Source organism: Eretmochelys imbricata, chromosome 3 (genome assembly GCF_965152235.1).
Source record: "Eretmochelys imbricata isolate rEreImb1 chromosome 3, rEreImb1.hap1, whole genome shotgun sequence".
NCBI classification, from domain to species: Eukaryota; Metazoa; Chordata; order Testudines; family Cheloniidae; genus Eretmochelys; species Eretmochelys imbricata.
Window position 1 is genome coordinate 201,046,040 of NC_135574.1, and position 23,999 is coordinate 201,070,038.

The 23,999-nt window shown below is 42.7% G+C and overlaps 2 protein-coding genes across 13 annotated transcripts in view; one reads left to right on the plus strand and one right to left on the minus strand.

Annotated features, from left to right (window-relative positions):
* SLX4IP (SLX4 interacting protein) overlaps positions 1–18,887 on the minus strand; it is a 138,431-nt gene extending 119,544 nt beyond the window's left edge. For 5 of the 12 annotated variants that reach the window (XR_013345780.1, XR_013345779.1, XR_013345777.1 and 2 more), the window contains exons 1-2: positions 18,775–18,887; positions 6,363–6,412 (exon numbers count right to left, since the gene is read on the minus strand). Coding sequence is in view for 5 of the 12 variants with exons in the window: in XM_077814082.1 (XP_077670208.1) it covers positions 6,363–6,389 (27 nt within the window). In the remaining 7 variants the exon portion in view is untranslated. The other 7 variants (XM_077814085.1, XM_077814084.1, XM_077814087.1 and 4 more) reach the window with 7 other exon arrangements.
* A 129-nt stretch (positions 18,888–19,016) lies between these two features.
* Positions 19,017–23,467, plus strand: LOC144263242 (uncharacterized). Its single transcript, XM_077814095.1, has 2 exons — positions 19,017–19,126; positions 23,264–23,467. Exons 1-2 carry the CDS (start codon positions 19,070–19,072, stop codon positions 23,465–23,467), a joined length of 261 nt encoding a protein of 86 aa, XP_077670221.1. The 5' UTR covers positions 19,017–19,069.
* The last annotated feature ends 532 nt before the right edge of the window (positions 23,468–23,999 follow it).

The window sequence follows — 23,999 nt, forward strand, 5'->3', positions numbered from 1 at the left end:
AACCTCATCAGATTTCTTTTGGCCCAATCCTCCAATTTGTCTAGGTCCCTCTGTATCCTATCCCTGCCCTCCAGCGTATCAACCACTCCTCCCAGTTTAGTATCATCCGCAAATTTGCTGAGAGTGCAATCCACACCATCCTCCAGATCATTTATGAAGATATTGAACAAAACCGGCCCCAGGACTAACCCCTGGGGCACTCCACTTGACACCGGCTGCCAACTAGACATGGAGCCATTGATCACTACCCGTTGAGCCCGACAATCTAGCCAACTTTCTACCCACCTTATAGTGCATTCATCCAGCCCATACTTCTTTAACTTGCTGACAAGAATACTGTGGGAGACCGTGTCAAAAGCTTTGCTAAAGTCAAGAAACAATACATCCACTGCTTTCCCTTCATCCACAGAACCAGTAATCTCATCATAGAAGTGATTAGATTAGTCAGGCATGACCTTCCCTTGGTGAATCCATGCTGACTGTTCCTGATCACTTTCCTCTCATGTAAGTGCTTCAGGATTGATTCCTTGAGGACCTGCTCCATGATTTTTCCGGGGACTGAGGTGAGGCTGACTGGCCTGTAGTTCCCAGGATCCTCCTTCTTCCCTTTTTTAAAGATTGGCACTATATTAGCCTTTTTCCAGTCATCCGGGACTTCCCCCGTTCGCCATGAGTTTTCAAAGATAATGGCCAATGGCTCTGCAATCACAGCCGCCAATTCCTTTAGCACTCTCGGATGCAACTCGTCCGGCCCCATGGATTTGTGCACGTCCAGCTTTTCTAAATAGTCCCTAACCACCTCTTTCTCCACAGAGGGCTGGCCATCTACTCCCCATGTTGTGATGCCCAGCGCAGCAGTCTGGGAGCTGACCTTGTTTGTGAAGACAGAGGCAAAAAAAGCATTGAGCACATTAGCTTTTTCCACATCCTCTATCACTAGGTTGCCTCCCTCATTCAGTAAGGGGCCCACACTTTCCTTGGCTTTCTTCTTGTTGCCAACATACCTGAAGAAACCCTTCTTGTTACTCTTGACATCTCTTGCTAGCTGCAGCTCCAGGTGCGATTTGGCCCTCCTGATTTCATTCCTACATGCCCGAGCAATATTTTTATACTCTTCCCTGGTCATATGTCCAACCTTCCACTTCTTGTGAGCTTCTTTTTTATGTTTAAGATCCGCTGGGATTTCACCGTTAAGCCAAGCTGGTCGCCTGCCATATTTACTATTCTTTCGACTCATCGGGATGGTTTGTCCCTGTAACCTCAACAGGGATTCCTTGAAATACAGCCAGCTCTCCTGGACTCCTTTCCCCTTCATGTTAGTCCCCCAGGGGATCCTACCCATCCGTTCCCTGAGGGAGTCGAAGTCTGCTTTCCTGAAGTCCAGGGTCCGTATCCTGCTGCTTACCTTTCTTCCCTGTGTCAGTTCAAATACTATTTACTTTAGGTACTTACATGGCCCTTATGAAAAGAATTCCATCCCTGGGAACCCAGCATTTTGAGTGGGTAGTATAGCCCTTAAAGTAAGTGGGTCAAAAAACATACTAAATTATCGGGCCTCCTTCTATATCAGGAAAATTCATTCAGCAGCCTCTAAAAACAATTCACAGAACTCTGGCATCTTACTTTTAAGATTAAATTGAATTCTTACATACTGTTTTTTAATATTAAAAAATAGTTTAATTCTTTTGAAAATGTTTTGCCAGAGTATCCCTACTAATATAATCTATTTGATTTCACATATAAAATAGCCTTTATAGTCATACTAAGAAGAAGCAGAAAAATACATTCACTATAATTATTTAAGGTAAGCCATCCCTCTAGAGAGCTGGTTTTCCAAGCTAAGTGATATGTCAAAAGATAAGCACAATATATAATGTAGGAAAAACATTCAGCTACAAGAACCCGATACAAAACCGTTGATCTGTCATTACAGATTTTTATGAAAATCTCTTTTGTTTACTCTATAAAAGCAGTATCTTGGAAAATAGCAATCTTTTACATAAAGTATTTTTTACCCTTGCTCTCCCTACACCTTACAAACAGTACATTCATATACATATGGATTTAACTACTCAGTAGAGTAGTAAAATGCACAGCCCATTCCCCATGGTCCTAAAACAAAGACCTAGCCACTATCCTATCAACAACAGATTAAAAATCTAACTATACTTTATATTTTAAACCGAACTATTTACTGGAAAAGATAGGTCAAGCCTTGTTTTCCACTACAAGGATAGTACTGATCGGCTACCTTAGGCCAGTGAAACTTACAAAATCATTAACCTCAGTAGCTATCCAAGTAAGCAAGACAATCAGCTTTAAGAGTCAGCCACAGGATCATCACTCAATACACAAGTTATTGTCAATACCCTGGAAAAGGTCTATGGCAGCTAAGCAATCAGAGAGCAAAGAAATGAGGAGAGACACATAAAAATGAAATATTAATTTTATTAATGGTTTTCTAAAAGTAAGTTACCCTGCCCCAATATTACAAATGAAACCACAATGAATCCACACCAAAATAAAGTGTCCAATTCTGTATTCTCAGGCCCAACGAGATCTCAGTGGCAACTCGCACATATCTGGGGGCAGAATTTTGTTCTAAAATCACATGCTATTGTTATTATGGTATAGGTCAATACTAGTATACACTCTGACAAAAAAAAACCCATTTCTCTCAGTATATCTATTCAGTCCTTTTCCACCCTGATAAAAAGATTAAAACTTTTTAGTATATTTCCCTTAATGGAATGCTTTAAGACGTGTAAAAATGTTCAACAGGAAAACTTTTAACAATGTTTGATGGTTATATTTAAACTAAAAGATACCAAGGGTTCTCTCTGCATTTATTTATTAAGCAATGGCTGTGTGTTTGGTCCCGTACAAAACAGAGGTAAGACATGTTCCCTGCCTCAAGGAGTTTGCAACCTATAGACCTTAGCCCTCAACTGCTCTCAGTGACAACAATGAGAAATGTGGGGAGCTGACCACTTCTGAAAATCTAGCCCAAAATGTCCTGGCTGACCAGTGGAACATTTTAACAGCAATTATTCTAATCTCAGATATGTGGCAGTAAAGGTCCACAAATCTGAGTTAGAACAGAGCCCTTAATGTGTAAATGCAAGGAAGTCCAAAGTGAAAAAAAACCATCTCAGAGAAGAGATTTATTATTTTAGCATATTTTCACTAAAGCTTAAGAGTTACCAACTCAGATGTACTCTTTTTGAAAGGCATGACAGATCAACATATTATAAATAGTATATGAGGTTGATTTATATTATGGCTACATGGCTTACTATATTTAGTTGAGTAGTTTGGCATGGGTAGATGCAAATTACATAATTTCAGGAGAATTCTCCTTTTTAACCTTTCATCAACTTTAAACAAAAGCCCAGTGGTATTTTTTCTCAAATCTATATACAGTTCATGATTTTGCTTTAAGCCTGCCCAATTAAGGTTAAGATTTGCTTACTTATAATAGCACTAATATATTTTAGCAGCATAGACACACACAGACTTTATCCTAATTAAGTTCATATGCCTCATTTTTTAGTTTTTTTGATTCTACCATATAGCACACCATGAAGCAAGGAGGTATCAGTATTGCTTAAAACTGAAAATATCTGCTCAAATTACTATTCATTAAATGTTAGCTGTCGCATATCACAATATACTATGATTTCCAGCCAATTGGCAACTGAAATATGTGCTTTTAGGACTTAACTGTAGTTTTTGTAATAAACGTATAAAAGCAATTTTACTGCATCAATTAACTTCATTTCATTTGCTTTTAAGAATCTCCCACAAAAAGGCTTATGCTCTTCTTTCAAATGTGGACCAACTACTCCCTCTGCTGAAAATAATCTAACATTACACAGCAGAAAGATGTTAAAAGATCCTATGAGAGCCTTCTGGTAGAATACATGTATCTTCATATAAAGTAAAGCTATTAAATATATTGTAGGTGTTTTCTCTTTTTAAAACACATTTGAAACTATGAAGACAAAAATGAAAGATGGGATAATAAGCTGTATATTCCAGATTCTGACCACCACTTATAATGTTGAGGTGTTTCCCTCCCATTTCTACATACTACTCATGGGAAGACAAGCCCAAATATGTATATTTCAATTGTATGCAATATTTATTGCAATAGTGGCACAATATTTCTATTATTTATTACTTTAAATTGTATTACAAGCCTCAACAGAGTAAGAACATGCTATCTTATATTGCCTCTCCGTGTAGTGGAGCAGAAGCAATTTCTGGTCCTTAATGGGGAGCCTTTTGAAGAAAAACCTTCTCCAGAAAGTGGAATATAAAGGAGAGAGGGAGCAATCATATTTATATTCACTGGAGAACATATCTTTTGGTAAGCAAAAACCCATAAATGGAAATCTACGCCCAGTAAATAAATAAGCCTGACAAAGTGATCTTTCAGGTTTCAATTAATAGGAAATTGCTTCTACAGCTATCAACCTGGAAAAACTTCATGGACACAAAAAATATTAAACTAATTTATATTCCTATTCAGCATTCTGTATACACCAGAAATTTGCCTTTGCTTCTCCAACATTACAAAGAGAAATAGAAGTAAGTATCCCAAACCTATAGCATTCTGTGGCTGATGTGACTGGTACCTGACTCATACAGTAGCGATATGAAACACCTGTATGAGAAACCATCAGTTTGCTCAGCTGAGCTCTCATGATGTCATTGACAATAGTGTGACTGCCAAAGTAAACGGCTGGATAGAGGTGCAGTGTCTGTGCTAGATAGGCAATCCACACCACATTGCTGATTAGAGACCAAAGATCTCAAGACTCTATCCAGCACAAACACGCCAACTCAACCCGGCCGATTACCTTGGCAATGGCACTAGTGTTGATGACACCAGGACTCAGCCGATCAAATAACAGGATTCCCGTAGGGCTCCTGTTGCTATTTTTCTACCAGTAGAATACCAGTGATGTATACTCAGGATCTCAGCCACAGAGTGCTATAAATGTGAAACATTAATCCTATCTTCCCTTGTAATGATGGAGAAGAAGATGCAAATTTCTGGCATATATAGTTGTCCTTGACCAAGACATGGGACTGTATGTACAGTCAAGTTAGAGATGATAGGAGGAGGAAAATGCTAAAAAGCTCATTGCATGACTTATGATTCTCTTTCCCTTGTGGTACAGCCTTGACTACATACCATGGAGGACTAACCAGCTGGTCTCTTTGTTAAACAGGTTAGCTTGCCATGAAACGAGGATATGGCAGCTTAGATGACTGCCATATCTGGATGATCATGAATATTTTCTAACAACCCTCCAAAAAGTAAAGCTACCTATCCACAAAGGACAAACATAAGTTCTCCTATGAAGAAAAATCTTGGAGAAGACCCCACCCAAGATCAACACGCTGTTCTAATCACATGAAATTATAGGCAAAGTCTAAATTACTGTTTGCATTTCTCCATTTAGGATAACGGAGAAGAAGGTCTGGAAGCAGAAGCAGACAATAAGATCGAGTGATTTTTTTACATACCCATTGCTTTGAGTTGAAATAGTTTGCAGGTGGGCAGAACTATACAATGCTAGTTTACATGATAGCTCAATAAAGACAGCGCTAATCTTTAAATACTTAGATATTATATAATGAAACCATATATAAACAAACTCTCTCTCTCTCTCTCTCTATATATATATATATAAATAAACACATAAATAAATAAATAATAAAAGCATACATATATGCTCTTGTGATTTATTTTAGAGTTAATATTTTACAGTGTGGTAATAAAAACAATTAACACCTGGAAAGAGCTACAGAAGAAGAGGAAAAAAATAGGAATTGTGAAAAAAAAAAAAAAACAAGAAGCAGTGACTGACCACAAAGAAAATTTAACAATATGATTACCTGCAAAAAAACAACAAAAGTCTTCGATGATCTGATGAGGGAGTTACTTGGTTAATTTTAAATATTAGTCAGAGAGAAGTGATTCCTATTTTTAATCCAGATAGTTAAGACTATTACACTGGCAATTCATGCAGTTTTCTGACTCACTATGAACTATAAAGTGACTAGCTTTAAATTACACAAGCATAGTTTTTTTAAATTTCATTTGAAAGGACAAAACCTCCAACAGAGGTACTCTGCCAAGGTCCAGTGGTGTACATGGTATACCAATTGCATTTTTATTGTCATGAATATAGTCTCCATTTTGTAAGTGCGAATACCAAGGGACAAAATGTGCTATGCTGGCCTGATACTTTATCATTAACTTAAATACAGATATATATAGTGTAGCCATATATTAAAGATTACCGTGGTAATATTGGTTATTATGAAAGATTTGAAGCTCTGCTTACCTTAATAACAAACTTGCTGGATGCCATGATTATCAGTTCAAACAGAGCCCCTAAAATATCAAAAAGAAGTTACAAATAAAGATCTGCACTAGAAAAAAAGAATACCAGATCTTTATACAAACAATTTTAGGTCCACTATGGGTTTATTCCACGCTCATGTTGCTTTACGTATTGTAGACTCTCCTCCCATTGAAATCAAAGGAAAAACTGTTACTCCACTTTAAGAATATCAATCTAGCTACCTACCTTTGGTACTTTTATGGCCTCCGCTACCATAATATCTCACTATGTTTAATGTATTTATCATCACAACACCTCTGTGAGTAGGGCAATACTATCCATCCTGATTTTACAAATGGGAAAGAGGCATAGATAGACCAGTCTATAGTCACACAGGAAATTCTTGTGGAACAGGACATGGAAGCCAGGCCTCCCAAATCTTGGGCAAGTGCCACCACTGGACCGTCCCCAGACCCACCCAACCTCCCCCCACCCTTTTCTTTTTCCTTAGGCCTGCTCTACCAGCTTCTTTTCTCTACCAGCAATTCTTATTCCTTCAGTACTCGCACCCTAAAAATTACATCCATCACCACCACCTGTTCTATGGAAATCGAAATGTCGGCCTTTCTCTCTACAGAAAACCCTGGTGAAGCAGTTTAGGAGACCTTCAGTGATTCACAATTCTCACTTCCTGAGTGCTCTAGTGAAAATCCCAGAAACATAGCCCTATCCAAGGACACATCCTACAGGAGAAATTCCTTTGCACAGCAAACTAGTTTTCTTCAAAAAGAGAAATATAAACTGAAGAGGAGAGAGGATATCACCTGCTCTAATGAGTTGTCTCCTCAACCCTGTGTCATGGTCAGATGATGGTTTTGGATATCTTTTTCTTCTCTCCCCTCACAACCTTTCATTAAAAAGGAGTCTGTGGCCCAGTAAGTCCCTTTCTCCTCTACCTGGATGATAACTCCATTCCTGCCAGTCAGAGGGACCCTATGACAGCTTGTATATCTCCTATTGTGCTCCATGTGCGAGGAGTCTCTTGTAGTGATGACACATCCCATTGCAGTGATGTCCTAACTGGGTCCCTTCAGAACTACACCATGGTATGGGATTCTGGGAAATAAATCCTAGTTTTGTACCTGCACTTGAGTCAATCAGGTGCATAGGAGGTTAGTTAGGATCAGAAATTTAAAATGGGGTAGAGTTCTTTTCAGGAAAGAACTGACAAGTGTTTGCTGACCAAAAGCCAGGACTGGAAGCTCTAATTGACAAAAAAGCTGCCTTGTCTATATTGTTTTGTTTAGATTTTAGACTATTAAAATGGATTTAGGGAATTTGTGGCCAAAGATATTGCCGACGAGCATTATTTTGATTGGTCTACAGGAAAAATTGTAAATAAACCTGAAACCCTAAAATGGGTTCTGCTGCTTAATTTGGGAGCCCTGCTAAGGTTCTGTCCAGCTGCATGGACTCTGGCCCTGCTCACAGATCCGTATGAATTTGAATTATAACCTCTATCCAATTATATACTAGCTGAGAGACATTCATCAGTTTATTGTTGTTTGCAGTGTTGTTGTAGCTGTGTCAGTCACAGGATATTAGAGAGACAAGGTGTATTTCACTGTGATACTCCGAGTTGGTTTGCAGACCTGAAGAACTCTGTATAAGCTGGAAAATTTGTCTCTCTCACCAACAGAAACTGGTCCAATAGAAGATATTACCTCACCCACCTTGTCTCTCTATTTATCAGTTTAGGAAGAATTCACCCCCGTGTTAGAAGCTGAACACATTTTCCCTTTATCTTATTTGAACTCTTTGGCACTATGGTCTGACAGCAGGTCAAACAGATTTTACAGTCTCTTTAGCTAGTGTCCTGGGTAAAGGTATGCTGGAAGACTCAGACCTCTGAAAATAAAATGGGAGACTGCTCACTTTCAGAAGCCATTCACACCTGAAGATGTTTGTATCATAGCTAAAATTTTGCCCCTCAACAATGACATAAAAGAATACCTAACTTTTCATTCAGATCCTGTGCAGTTGCAGGGCCTGGAAGGTTTGATTATACTTGTTCCAATGGTCACAAAAGTAACTTTTGCCTTAACTGTGCCCATAGTAAGTCTCAGATCCTGAAATTTACAAAATTAGCTCCAAAAGGTAATACTGAGAAGTCAAAAATACTAAAATGTTCTGATTTAAAAGGACACTGCCAACTCAAATTTTGCCCTCAAATTAAATTTTGTAACAAGAACAAAAATCACACGCTTTTACAAACTCTGAAGGCCAAAAGACTTAAATTATGATGCTAAATTCCAATAGCAACCATTTGAAATAACCATTCCCACGCAGTATTTGCACCCCAAACATTTCACCTCTGCATCTGCAATTGCAAATGACAATATTCAAAAGCAAAAGTGACTGGGTCAACAATTCAATATTCTTGCCCAAGGAAATTTCGTATTGACACGTCAGTGATTTTCTTGCACAATGAAAACAGAATTAGGCCCATAAATGAATTTAATTGTTCAAGCTGAAAGAAATTCTAACAGTAAACAAAGGATCATAAATAGTGAAAAGTAAATTAGGTTTTCAATATTGTTTGTTTTACTTAGGTAAGGATAATTTAAATTGAGAGCCCCTTTAAAAGTAACTGTTGAAAATTAAATGTAACTACCAACAAAACCAACACTTGCATTATACTTAGAAGTGGAAGAATGGACTATTGGAGTGATGGGGCTCTTGTACTGTATTCTATCTGTATATAGCTGAGTTTCAGAGTAACAGCCGTGTTAGTCTGTATTCGCAAAAAGAAAAGGAGTACTTGTGGCACCTTAGAGACTAACCAATTTATTTGAGCATGAGCTTTTGTGAGCTACAGCTCACTTCATCAGATGCATACCGTGGAAACTGCAGCAGACTTTATATATACACAGAGAATATGAAACAATACCTCCTCCCACCCCACTGTCCTGCTGGTAATAGCTTATCTAAAGTAATCTTCAGGTTATTACCAGCAGGAGAGTGAGTTTGTGTGTGTATGGGGGTGGGTTTTTGGAGGGGGGTGAGGGAGTGAGAGAACCTGGATTTGTGCAGGAAATGGCCTAACTTCATTATCATGCACATTGTGTAAAGAGTTGTCACTTTGGATGGGCTATCACCAGCAGGAGAGTGAATTTGTGTGGGGGGGTGGAGGGTGAGAAAACCTGGATTTGTGCTGGAAATGGCCTAACCTGAAGATTACTTTAGATAAGCTATTACCAGCAGGACAGTGGGGTGGGAGGAGGTATTGTTTCATATTCTCTGTGTATATATAAAGTCTGCTGCAGTTTCCACGGTATGCATCTGATGAAGTGAGCTGTAGCTCACGAAAGCTCATGCTCAAATAAATTGGTTAGTCTCTAAGGTGCCACAAGTACTCCTTTTCATATAGCTGAGTGTTTCACTAGCGAGCAAGCAGACAAAATTCTTTAATAAAAATCTACTCACAGACACAAAAGCAAGATGCAGGTCATGATGCTGTGTTACAAGAAAGGGCCACAGTGGTCATGCTTTCTCCATAATGTTGGTAGACACACATCCTCACATAAAATCGCCACTCTCATAACATTTCTGCTTTTCTGGCAGAGTTCATCCTATCCAAATCATTGGTGGGGTTCAGCAGATTTCCCACACCACGAACTGGGGAGGAGGTTCTGCTACCCTTCCAGCGAGTAGCATGTTATTCCCACTGAGTACCCCCCTACAATGGAGCCAGTCATGAAGTAAAATGCTACTCGGCATAAGTAAGGGTAATAGAATCTAGCTGTCTTTTCGGGGGTATCCAGAGCCAGATTTAGAAACCACTGAGCCTTTACTGACAACTATTTAAATGGTATAAAATGTGGTTCTGACTAACAGTTCTTGAAACAGCAGCTGCTAATCTAGGTCAGAATTGAAGGTGAAGGAAAAAGGCACTGACATGAGAAACAAGTCAGAAACCCAGCTTTCAAATTTTGCATACTGTTAGTGTATATCTCTGGGACTCACAGGACACCGTACTTTAAAAAGCTCTTCAGACCAGCAAAAAATACAGGCCATGTAACAGAAAGGCCAGGACACTTTCAGCATCCCACAAACCATGGCCAATATAACCCTGGGCATACATTATATTATTTTAGATCTTTGTTTTTCACCATAAGGCTCTTGTGAGTCTGAGTCTGAGACATGTAAACATTCTCTAATAAAGGGTCATCAGCAAGAGCTTGTTTAATGATCCACCAATTAAAAAATAAAATAGGAACGACAGTAGGGGGGGAACAATAGGTAAGAGTTCAACATCACAAGATAGATTGTCACAGCAGGGGTTATCCAAACAGCTTGAATCATGACTAAAGATTGCTTAATCACTAAAATCCCCATGCAGCATAGGGGAACATGGGCTTATAGGGTCACTTCCGCTACTCTGAAAGGCAGCATCAAGAGTCCTCTTAGCTATGTGGATTACTTAGCAAACCTGCGGACTACTTTGGGTGACCAGTACCCCTGGACACACAAAGTATAAGGCTGGGAACACAGGCATGCCTAGAGGTGTGTTCAATGCTGCTCAGCAAATATGGTGCTTCTAGGCGCCTCTACTCTCAACAGCACTGAGGCTTAAAAGACCACCCACGGTGCTACAGCTGGGTGAACTGGAGGAGCAGCTCTGTATTTGGAGAGCTGATGCTTCAATATTGCTTCCTAATGTACAGCTGCCTAGGAAGAGGTGGGAACTACTACAAAATATGGCAGAGCATCTTTCCATCAAACGCTCATTGCATTACAGACATCCCAAGAATCAGAGAGAGGCAGACTCTTATCTGACTCCCCCAGGCTGCATCTTGGTGGTGATGCTTGCATGAGAGGTCAGGTGCATAGAGGCTGCAGCTATCAGGCCCTGCTACAAAAAGATTGGAGGTGTGCCTTCTATCATCCAAAAATATTCTGGTGTCAGAAAGCCGCATTAGTCTCACAGCGTTTCACACAGAACATTACCACAGAGACAAATTCCCTCACAGCATGCAAAATACATCAGTGGATTGAAAAAGAAATGCGAGAAAATTCATAAGACATCCAGCAAATTAATTTACAATCACGTGAGTTGAGGTTCAAAGATGCCCTAATTTGTACAAAATCCCACTCTCTTCCTGCTCAGACAGATAGAAGAGAGTTTGAAGACAGAACTAACATAAATGACTCCGAAGGAGAACTTAGAAAAAAATAAATCAGCTAAAAGATTAAAAATATAACTTCTGCATGAGCAGTCAGAAACAGCCACTCATCTGTCAGGGCGAAAAAGGAATCAACAACTGAAATATGAGAGGATGCTGAGCTACCTTACCCAGCAGTGGTGAATTGTTCCACCCAGTATAGGCGGAAAGGGGCCAGCAATATTTAAGACACATAGCTTTGGGAGTTCCCAGGCTAAATAAAACACAAGAAGGTGGGATCTAGTACAACTGGTACCCTTTGGAGTGAAAAGTGTGCTTCCGGGAAAGAGTGTACATGACATGCCACCAGCCTGTCTTAGGGTGACCAGATGTCCCGATTTTATAGGGACAGTCCTGATATTCAGGGCTTTGTTTTATATAGGCTCCAATTACCCCCCACCCTGTCCCGATTTTTCACGCTGGCTGTCTGGTCACCCTAACATGTCTAGACCCATAAACTCATCTATGTGCATAAATAAGAGCCTGTAGATATTATTCAGGTGATTAGAAAACCAATCCCTCGCTCCCTCACAAAAAAGCCCACTTTTATTTATAGAAGTACATTTTAAAAAAAAGAAAAGGGATCAGTTTTGTATAACTACTGAGGGTGACGTAGTTAGGCCTCCAACTCAACTGAAACAGAACTGTTAGAAGTAAAGAAAGTTTCAGGAGCAGAAGAGCCTCCTTCACACATGATGACATGCAGAGTGAAAAGGAGAGCTGGTCTATTACCAGCAAACAATCTGGCTATTTTAAGCTAATGTGGTCCAGCAAATAGGGCCTTAGACAGGGAATCAGGAGACCTGGATTCCATTATGCCAATGCCCTTCTGTGTGACCATGGGCATGTCACTTCAGACCTCTGTTTCTCCTCCTGCCATTTGTCTGTCTTTTTAGATTATAAGATCTTCACAATAGGGACTGCCTCTGACTATGTATATGTACAGTGCTTAGCACAATGTTGCCCCAGTGTCATTTGGAGCCTTTGTACTGTAAAACAAATGATAGCTTATTTGTTCATTAATTATCCACACACACTTCCTTTTTTATAAATCTGTGTAAAAGGATTACTTGCACAAACAACAACTTTGCTTCATATATTTACAACTAATATATTTGTTTCATGAGTCTGGTCACTAAATTCACATACTATTGTCTATGTTACTTGGCTGTTTGACTCCCAAACCTACAGAGTGGACACAATCAGTGCAAGTACTCATGTGTACATACATGCATTGGTATTTGCATACAAATATGTATTAATTCAAACATTTGCCATGCTTTTCCTTTTTGCAAACGTTATTGTAAATATCAGACTTGTAAATAAAGAGGAACAGGAATACCAGTGAAACAAACATGAGGTTTTCATTCAAGTGGATATTTGAAGAACTTTTTGGAAATATTTATCCAATTCTAGCAAAAAATTCCATCTGAAACATACAGTGAGACAGGTTCTTTACCAGTAAAACTCTTTACCTGGAGGTTAACTGGATAAGAGCTTTAGAAACTGTAAATAGAAAGACTTGGGTATCAAAATCAATTGACAGCACCTGACACAAACCTGCAACACTATGCAGTCCCACCACTCTGTGCTTGTTTCCCGGGCCCAGAATTGGCTTTCCATGGCATGAGCCTGCCCCAGTAACACCATGATCTCCAAATTGCTGGGGACTATGGTTTTAGAGAAATCTGTGTTCATATCCTCATCACCGCGCTGCCGTCGCCTCCTCGCCTGGTTTTTCAGGTGCTGAGTCTGCATAAACTGCACAATAATGCGCGAGGTGTTTACAATGGTCATAACTGCTGCGGTGAGCTGAACGGGCTCCATGCTTGCCGTGCTATGGCGTCTGCTCGGGCAATCCAGGGAAAAGGGCGTGAAATGATTGTCTGCTGTTGCTTTCACAGAGGGAGGGAGGGTTGACTGACGACATTTACCCATAACCACCTGCGACTAATTTTTGGTCCCATCAGACGTTGGGAGCTCAGCCCAGAATTCCAATGGGCAGCGGGGACTGCAGAAACTGTGGGATAGCTACCCACAGTGCACCGCTGTGTTGGAATGTCGACACTTGCCATGGTACTGTGGACGCACGCCACCGAATTAATGTGCTTAGTGTGGACGCATGCACTCAACTGTATACAGTCTGTTCCCAAAAATCAACTTCTGTAAAGTCAGAGTACTTTCGTAGTGTAGACATGGCCTGAGAGAGGTACAGTTAGGGCAAAATCCACCAAGATTAATAATTGAGTTAATCTCAATAGCCCACCCACCTGTTACAGACAAGCTGTCAAACACTGTTCCAAAAGAAGAATCAAAGTTAGATGAACATGTGGAATACAGAAAAATATATAAGGAGCAAATTAGCCACACAGTACTTGAAATTAAATTTGTCATCTATGTATTCACACTACAAGGATGTAGTATGGAAGAGGACCATGGGGCCAGATTCTCAAAGGTATTTAGGTGCCTAAAGATCTTCATCCCAAGGGAATTAGGCACCTAGGCACTTCTGAAAATCCCAGTAGGCACCTATCTGCATCAGATGACCTAGAGCAGTGTTTCTCAAACTAGGGCTGCTGCTTGTTCAGGGAAAGCCCCTGGTGGGCCGGGCCGGTTTATTTAACTGCCACGGCCGCAGGTTCGGCCGATCGAGGCTCTCACTGGCCGCAGTTTGCTGCTTCAGGCCAATGGGGGCTCCGGGAAGTGGCACGGGCCGAAGGATGTGCTGGCCGCCCTTCCTGCAGCCCCCATTGGCCTGGAGCAGCGAACTGCAACCAGTGGGAGCCGCGATCGGCCGAACCTGCGGTCGTGGCAGTTAAATAAACCGTCCCAGCCCACCAGGGGCTTTTCCTGAACAAGCAGCGGCCCTAGTTTGAGAACCACTGACCTAGAGCTTGATCAAAGCCCAATGAAATCAGTGAAGGCTCCCATTGACTTCAGTGGCTTTGAATCAGGCCCTCAGTGTAATACAGGCATTGAAATTCTCTTTTTTTAATCACTGGTCCAGCAGTGCCTTGGAAAAGTTTACTACTCCTGAAAACGTTTCTATTCAATAAAGTATTTAGCTCTGATAGGTCATATCAGATGCTTCTAGCTTGTCCAATCTAGGACCTTGTAAACCAATTATTCCCAGATTCATAGAATCATAGGACTGGAAGTGACCTCGAGAAGTCATCTAGTCCTGTCCCCTGCACCCATGGCATGACTAAGTATTATCTAGACCATTCCTAACAGTTGTTTGCCTAACCTGCTCTTACAAATCTCCAATGATGGAGATTCCACAACCTCCCTAGGCAATTTATTCCAGTGCTTAACTACCCTGACAGTTAGGAAGTCTTTCCTAATGTCCCACCTATACCGCCCTTGCTGCAATTTAAGCCCATTGCTTCTTGTCCTATTCTAAGAGGTTAAGGAGAATAATTTTTCTCCCTCCTCCTTGTAACAACCTTTTATGTATTTGAAAACTGTTATGTCCTCTCTCAATCTTCTCTTCTTCAGACTAAACAAACCCAATTTTTTCAATCTTCCCTCATAGGTCATGTTTTCTAGACCTTTAATCATTTTTCTTGCTTTTCTCTGGACTTTCTCCAATTTGTCCACACCTTTCCTGAAATGTGGCACCCAGAACTGGACACAATACTCCAACTGAGGCCTAATCAGTGTGGAGTAGAGAGGAAGAATTACTTCTCATGTCTTGCTTACAACATTCCAACTAATACATCCCAGAATGATGTTTGCTTTTTTTGCAAGTTACTTTTTTCACACTGTTGACTGTTCAGCTCTGCCTGTGGACACTAGCGTAGACTCATTTTAGAAGGGCTCACCTTCTTGTCATCTACCCAGGCTCTGGATTTTTCAAAACCACAGCTTCCAATCCACTCTGACCAGGATTAAACACAGTGATAAAAATGCTAAAGTCTTGTCCATATTACAGCTACTACTAATGGAGTTACAACTGCTGGGAATTACTGGTCTGAAAAAGAACCTAGAGTAAACATGTTATAGTGTGGGTGTCAGTTAAACTTATATTTTGATGTGTTATTAAATGTTAACTGTGTAAAGTGGGAACAACGCAGTTTGGAGGGTAAATGCCAATGGGGCAGGCAGCAGCGGGGGTGGTGAGAGCTGGGGAAAATGCGAAGTGGGCAGGCAGCACGAGGGGTGGCAAATTTTGGAGTGAATGCAAAGGGGCGGCTGGCAGCACTGGGAGTGGTGAGGTTTGGGGAGTGAATGCAAAGAGCATGGTGAGCACCAGCAATGAGGACTGGTTTGGGGTGAATGCAACGGTGGCAGGCAGGTAGCACTGGGGGTGGGGCAGTTTGGGAGAGTGAATGCAAAGGGGACAGACAGCACTGGGGGTGGGGCAGTTGGGGGGGGGTGAATACAAAAGGGATGTGGAGATTTGGGATGAAGGAAAAGGGGGAGGCAGCACTAGGCATGGGGCAGTTTGGGGGTGAATGCAAAGGGGGCATGGAGATTTGGAATGAATGAAAAGGGGGCAGACAGCACTAGGAGGGTGGAGAAGTTGGGGGAGGGAAGGTGAATGCAAAGGTGGAAGGGATGATGGAGGGGGTGAATGCAAAGGGCACAGGCATAAGAACGGCCATACTCGGTCACCAGTATCCTGTCTTCAGACAGTCACCAATACCAGGTGCTTATGAAGGAATGAACAGAATAGGCAATTATCTAGTGATCCACTCCCTGTTGTTCAGTCCAAACTTCTGGCAATCCGAAGCTAGGGGCACCCAGACCATGGGGTTGCATCCCCGAAATCTTAGCTTATAGCCGTTGATGGACCTATTCTCCATGAATTTATCTAATTCTTTTTTGAACCCAGTTAATAGTTTTGGCCTTCTCAACATCCCCTGGTAATGAGTTCCACAGGTTGTCTATGCACTGTGAGAAGAAGTACTTCCTTTTGTTTTAAACCTTCTGCTATTAATTTAATTGGCTGACCCCTGGTTCTTGTGTTATGTGAAGGAACAAGACTTCCTTATTCACGTTCTTCACACCATTCATGATTTTACAGCCCTTTATAACCCTCCTGCCTCCCCATCATCTCTTTTCCAAGCTGAAAAGTCCTAGTGTTTTTAATCTTGATTCATGGAAGCTGTTCCATACCCTTAATCATTTTTATTACCCTTCTTGGTACCTTTTCCAATTTTAATATATCTTTTTTGAGATGGGACAACCAGAACTGAACGCAGTACTCCATCTGAGGGCAAGCCATGGATTTATAAAGTGGCACTGTGATATTTACTGTCTTATTATCTATCCCTTTCCTAATGGTTCCTAACATTGTTAGCTTTTTCCCACTGCACATTGAGCGGATGTTTCCACAGAACTATCCACAATGACTGAAAGGTCTCTTTCTTGAGTGCTAACAGCTAATTTAGAAAAAAAGAAAAGAGGACTTGTGGCACCTTAGAGACTAACAAATTTATTTGAGCATAAGCTTTCGTGAGCTATAGCTCACTTCATCGGACTTCTTTTTGCAGATACAGACTAACACGGCTGCTACTCTGAAACCAGCTAATTCAGAACCCATCATTTTGTATGGACAGTTAGGATTATGTTTTCCAACGTGCATTACTTTGCATTTATCAACATTGAATTTTATCTGCCATTTTGTTGCCTAGTCTCCCAGTTTTGTGAGACCCCTTTGTAACTCCTCACAGTCTGCTTTGGACTTAACTATCCTGATATTGTCTGCAAATCTTGCCACCTTAGTGTTTACCGCTTTTTCCTGATCATTTATGAATATGTTGAACAGCACTGGCCCCAGCACAGATCCCTGGGGGACCTTGCTATTTACCTTTCTCTGCACTGTGAAAACCGACTATTTACTCGTATCCTTTGTTGCCTGTCTTTTAACCAGTTACCAATCCATGAAAAGGCCCCCCCTCTTAGCCCATGACTGTTTGCTTTGCATCCAAACCTTTGGTGAGGGACCTTGTTAACAGGACCCGCTCTAGGCATCAGCAAAGCAAGCATGTGCTCGGGGCGGCACAATTCCCGGGGCAGCATTCCAGCCATCCTTTTTTTTTTCTTTGGGCAGTTGCACTCTTGGAGCGGCAAAAAACCTAGAGCCGGCCCTGCTTGTCAAAGGCTTTCTGAAAGTCCAAGTACATAATATCCACTAGATCCCCCTTGTCCACCTTTGTTAATCTCCCTCACAGAATTCTGATAGATTCGGAAGGCCCTCTTTACAAAAGCCATGTTGACTCTTCCCCCAACAAATCGTGTTCATCTATGTGTCTGATCATTATAATTCAGACAGCACTGGGGGTGGGTTGGTTTGGGGGTGAACGCAAAGGGAGCAGGGAAGTTTGAGGGTGGGGGAATACAAAGGGGACAGGCAACACTAGCAGTCGGCTGGTTTGGGGGCGAATGCAAAGGGAGCAGGGAAGTTTGCGGGTGGGGGAATACAAAGGGGACAGGCAACATTAGCAGTGGGCTGGTTTGGGGGTGAATGCAAAGGGAGCAGGGAAGCTTGCAGGTGGGGGAATACAAAGGAGACAGGCAACACTAGGAGTGGGCTGCTTTGGGGGTGAATGCAAAGGGAGCAGGGAAGTTTGCGGGTGGGGGAATACAAAGGTGACAGGCAACACTAGCAGTGGGCTGGTTTGGGGGTGAATGCAAAGGGAGCAGGGAAGCTTGCAGGTGGGGGAATACAAAGGGGACAGGCAACACTAGCAGTGGGTTGGTTTGGGGCTGAATGCAAAAGGAGCAGGGAAGTTTGCGGGGTGGGGGGGATACAAAGGAGACAGGCAACACTAGCAGTGGGTTGGTTTGGGGGTGAATGCAAAGGGAGCAGAGACAGGTTTGGGGGGTGTATGCGACGGAGGCAAGCAGCCCTAGCAGTGGGGGCAGTTTGCAGGGTGAATGCCAAGGGGACAGACAGCACGGGGGGGGTGGCAGTTTGGAAGGGGGGGTGAATGCAAAGGGCTCGGCGCCCAGAGGTGAGGGATTGGCCATTCACTGCAGGGGGCAGGACTGAGCCAAGCAGTGGCAACGGCTGGGTGCGCAGAATGGACGAGAGCTAGAGGCGGGGGGGGGGGGTCATCGGGGGCTGGGGCCCCTGGCGGTGCGCGGGTGTTAATTGGGGGAGTAGATTATATTGCCGTAGAAACAGGGCCATACCCGCCCGAGCTAAACGGGTTCGGGGGGGGGGGGGAGATACTCACGCTCCAGCCCCACCCCACACCGCGCGTGTCGCTCTCGGTCGCCTCCACCGGCTTCTCTGCCCCTATCCAAAATGGCCGCTCGATGGAGCCTCTCTGCCCCAATCCAATATGGCGTCTCCTGGCCTCAGTCCAAAATGGCGACCAAAGAACCCCATGCCTTCATTACACTTGGAATGGCAACCGCGCACAGACATCCGGGTATTTCCCGGAGTGGCCCTCCGGTGTCACATGACCCGAGGACGTCCAACGGAAGCGAGGAGATTCGAATTAACCCAATTAAATCGATTGGAAAGGGATGGGGAGGCTTTGGGACGATAATTCCCCCTCACGGGAGAAACGAATTACAAAAAGCGTATGTAATTGGCCTTCCTCCGACCGTTAGGGTGTGGATTAGATAGGTGCCTATGCAGATGCCTGAGGGATCTGACGACATGTTTTAAACAATTCCCGTTGTCCGGGCATTTTCCTGAGTAGGAATAATTTTGAAATGCCCGTTAGGCTATTTCCGGGAGGAGAGAAGCTCCGGGTGGTCAGACAGGCGTTTGGCCAGGCTACTACCTCTCCCTAGCACGGGGCCTGCACCGGCTTCTCGGACGGTCCCTGACCCTGTGTTTCTCGCGCGCGCGGCAGGCGTTGGCTGCTGCCGGTTGGTCGCCCCGTGAGGGGGAGTTGGCGGGTGGTGTGCAAGTGGAGGTGAGGAGGATGCGGGGGGGCCGAGCGGGGCTGATGCCTCCTGGGAGTGGGTAGAGGGAACCCGGCTGAGGGTTACAGGGAGGCGGCTGGTTCTCTTCCTCGCCCCGGCCCCCGCCTTGATTTGTTCGTAGGGGGCGGGCAGTGATTGTTCTCTGGGGTCACATCCTGCCCCTGTGAAGTCAATGGGAGCGGGCCCCAAGCCTGCCATTCACGGGGGGGGGGGGTCACCAGCGCCTCTGCTCTGACCCCCCGTGTGTCACGGGCCGCCCGCTGAACCTGACACGGGACTAGGCCATTAGGGGCCATGGGCAGAGAATAGGAGGGACAAGGCTCACCAGTGTCCCAACACCCCCGCCCCCATGGCAGGGAACTGATTCAGTCACGTGCACAGATGATACTGGCAAATGACCTACATGTGCTGCAGAGAAAGGCAGAAAAGCCCCAACGTCCCTGCCAATCTGACCTGGGGGGGGGGGGATTCCTTTCTGACCCTCATAGTTAATCGTGAGCCCATCAGCAAGAGCCAGCCAGGCAAGCACTTGGGAATGAGAGAAAACCTGGAGCCCCCTCAGAGCCCCAGTGATGTCCCAGTCCTAGGAGCCACCCACCTGTAGGACTGTATGGCCTCTATTACTGCAGTATGTGCAATATCCTATCAGGGTTTTTTTTGTTTCCTTTCCCACACCTGAGCTGCAGTCCCTAGACAGTGGGTTACAGAGGACCTGTGTGCCTGAGGCCAAAATCCAACCCAGGTCTCCTGAATCCCAGTCCAATGCCTTTTGCAAACCAGTAGATTGTAACCTCCCTTGGGATTCAAAAAAAGGCAATCGGGTCACTAGGCACTGAAAGTTTTATTACAATCTAAAGCAAAGAAAATCTTGCATGCACGCCACCACTCATATGCCCACTAGTGTCAAGTAGTCTGTGGCAAGCTGCCAAAACACACAGTCAAGAAGGGTTGCTAAACTGCACAGATTTAGAAACACAGCCCTTCCTTCCACTCCCTGTCTTTTTGAGTTTACAGCAGCATTTCCCACATTGGTAGACCTGGCTGATTTTTATCATGTTTTGAAATGTTATGGAGGAGGGGGAATTGAGAAATTGTTGGATTATTTTTAATCAGTTCTAGTCATGGTGATGGTAATGTTTAGCTCTCATGTGGTGCTTGTCGTGTATAGATTTCAAAGTGTTTTACAGAGGAGGTGTTTATCAGCACCAGATCCTTCTACCATATAGACATACGTATAGTGTTAGGAAGACTAACTATATACCTGAGCAATTCTCAGAGCCCGTCATAATGCAATCTGTGTCTTAGAACAGCTCTACGCTATAAAACTTTTTCCTATATAGCAATGTTGATTAGGGGTGTATTTTAGTGTGTATGACATTTCTGTAGTTGCAAAAGTCCTGCAGTAGATGCAGTTATAGCAGCATAAAAGTGCCTTAGGACTGTATAGCTTATTTTGCTTGCCAAATTTATATAAACTGTATTGGCAAAGTACTTCTTTCCTGCATCTACCCAAGGAGGGTTTGCAGCAATAGCTATTCCAGCAGACCTTTTCAAATGCAGATCTGGCCTTGGAGTGTTTCAAGGTATTTGAAAATATTAGGACATTGTGGGGGAAAGATCTGACTAGTTCTAGGGGTCAGGCTTATTTTACAACAACCCATCAAACCTCTTTCTACTCCAGAAGAGTTGCTGCTTACCTCTCCCCCTACTTTCTTTCTACCCTCCACTCAACCTCCCCCCCCCCCCAAAAAAAAAAAACCACCCAGAAAAGTGGGTTAAAAAGTAAAAACACCAGGGCCCCTATAATTTTTGTTTTCAGGTTCCTATCTAATAATAATCCATTATCTTGTACAATATATATTCCTGGGGGAATTCTGTGCCAAAAAAATTAAAAATTCTGTGCACAATATTTTAAAATTCTGCATATTTTATTCGTCAAAATAACAATATAATCATGCCAGTTTCAATTATTTTGGTAATTTATTTCAAAATACCTCTTGGCAACTATATCTGTAACAATAAAGACAACAAAAAAGATTCAGGAAATGTTTTTTGATGAATAAATTCCTTACTAGACATATTAATACTGAACTCTGAGTAATAATTCATTTAAACTACAATACAGAAACTTATTTCCCACACCCCTCAGAAGCAGTGCAAAGGTTTGGGGGAGTTAGGAGTAACCGAGGAGCTGGGGGAGAGGGGAGTAATTGCTGGGAAGGAGCCTGGTGTGAACTTGGAGAGTTGTTGGGTGTGGGTGGGAAAAGTATGGAACAGGCTTTTTTGGGGTGAGAAGGGATTGCTAGGGAGCCTCCACCATTCACACCCTAGCGTGCTTTCATTCAGTCAGGCATATCTGCCCTTGTTCCCCTGTGGCCCTGCAACCCTTTCCCCATCCCTATGAGTCCTTGCACCCTCACTCAGCCACACCCTCGCCATGTGCCCCTGCACCTTCCTTCCTCTGTGTCCTTGCACCCCCACTCCCATTCAGCCCCTGCCCCAATCAGTCCCCCCCAGACCTTTTGAACCCCAGTCTGTGACCCCACAGCAGCCCCATGTGCCCCATGCTGTCTGTCCCCCATATCCCATGCCTCCTGACCTGGCCCCATAGGCAGGGCGCTGTGAGGAATGCAGCCTCTTTCTCTTTCCTGTCCTCAGCTGGGGCTACTTGCACTGGGAGCGGCTGCTCTGTTCTGGTGCAACAGCGGCCCCTGATGGGTGAAAGGAGTAACTTCAGCACCTTTCTGACAATGTATTTTTTGCGGGGAAAAAATTCTGCGTGACACATGAATTCTGTGTGTCTGCAGTGGTGCAGAATTCCCCCAGAAGTAAATGTAGCACAAGAAGCTTATTACTGAAAAATAATGAGACCCCGACTAAGAGCTTAAAATCTGGGTTCGGGAGACCTGGATTTTATTTCCAGCTGCCACTGAGGTGCAGTGACACTTGCGGGAAGTCACTTAGGATGTGTCTTCTCTGCAAAGAAAACCCAAAACCCATAGTAGCCAGTCCTGGAGTGTGAATCAAGTGATTTGGGTTCACACTATGGAGGTAAAAATAGCTATGTAGACTTTCCCACCGAGGCCCTGAGACCCATCCCCTTCACCAGGTTTCAGAGCCCAAGCGGGAATGTGTACACAACTATTTTGTACCCACATAGCATGAGCCCAAGTCAGTTGACCCAGCCTCTGAGAGTGAATGCTGTTGGGTTTGAGATTTTTGTTTTGTTTTTTTTATAGTGTAGACATACCTTTAGTATCTGTTACCATGATCTTGCAACACTCACATGGGTGTGTATGTGTTTGCAGAACTGGGGCTGATGTGCCTCAGTTTCTTCCTTTGTAAAACCTTTGAAAAGCGCTTTGAGATTTATGAATGATAAGTGCAAAGTCTTATGATCCTTGCAGATCTTATACTGTTGTATACCCTTTCAGTCTTCTTTGAAAAAGAAAAAAGTTTTACACACAAAATTGGTATAGTTAAAGCAGCACAACCCCAACAAAATGGAAGTAATTATACCAGTATAGCTTATAACTGCATGGGAAACGAGTACAGCAATTAGCATTTCTTTTTAGGTATCTGAACTGAGGTTATTTTTAAAGACAATTTTAAAGTTCACTAAGCAAGGCTTCCTTCTGTCACTTTTTGTTCTTAATCATTTGGCATGCTGCAATATAATTAAAAATGTTAACATTCAGGTTTGGCTGTACTGTGCTATTATAGTGGTTGGGGAGAAATATTTATTGGAACATGTTTAAAATAAAATGATCAACTGTCTTTACATAGGTAGATGCCAGTATGGGCCTTAAAACCATCTGGAAGAACTACAAAGTTTTGATTGTTATGGGAGCTAGCCTTGGGCTGATACACTGGGGGTGGTTTAACATCAAGTCCAATTCTATTTTCCAAACAAAAAGAGAGGACTATGCACCAGAACCTGGCATTGTGACATATGTGATGCAACATGAAAGTCCAAAAAAAGGAAAATAACAGTAGTACTATATATAAAAGGTAAGTTCCCTACCTAGCCAGACTGAAATATTTAATGTAGTATATAATTCATATGATAATCAAATTTCTAACAATTATAATCTTGTTATAGATTACCTTCTAGCCTTTTCTTTCTGTTTAATTTTTCTGAAAGTGAGTTAACCCTACCGTTAAGTACTGAATACACCACATAGCAGGAGTTAGAAGGCAATTCAGTACATAAATTACTCTTTTCCTTTTTCTTGTGTACAGCTCCCATTCTGCTATTACACTCGAAAATCCATCAGTCTGTGTTTTCAAAACTGCAGCTAAATCCTGCTAGACTATGGAATTAGCCTATAAGTGTTCAGCTAAGTGACTTTTATTATATGGCTTCAAGTTATTTTATTATTATCTTAAAAAGATTTTAAAGTCCATCTAATAAACGTGTGCAAGTCCAAGAGGGTCAACTCTACCAACAAACATGGCTCAGTGACAGTTGTAGCTTCATAAAATAATGCGTTCTGCAAGTTACAGTAGAATAGAGCTAGCC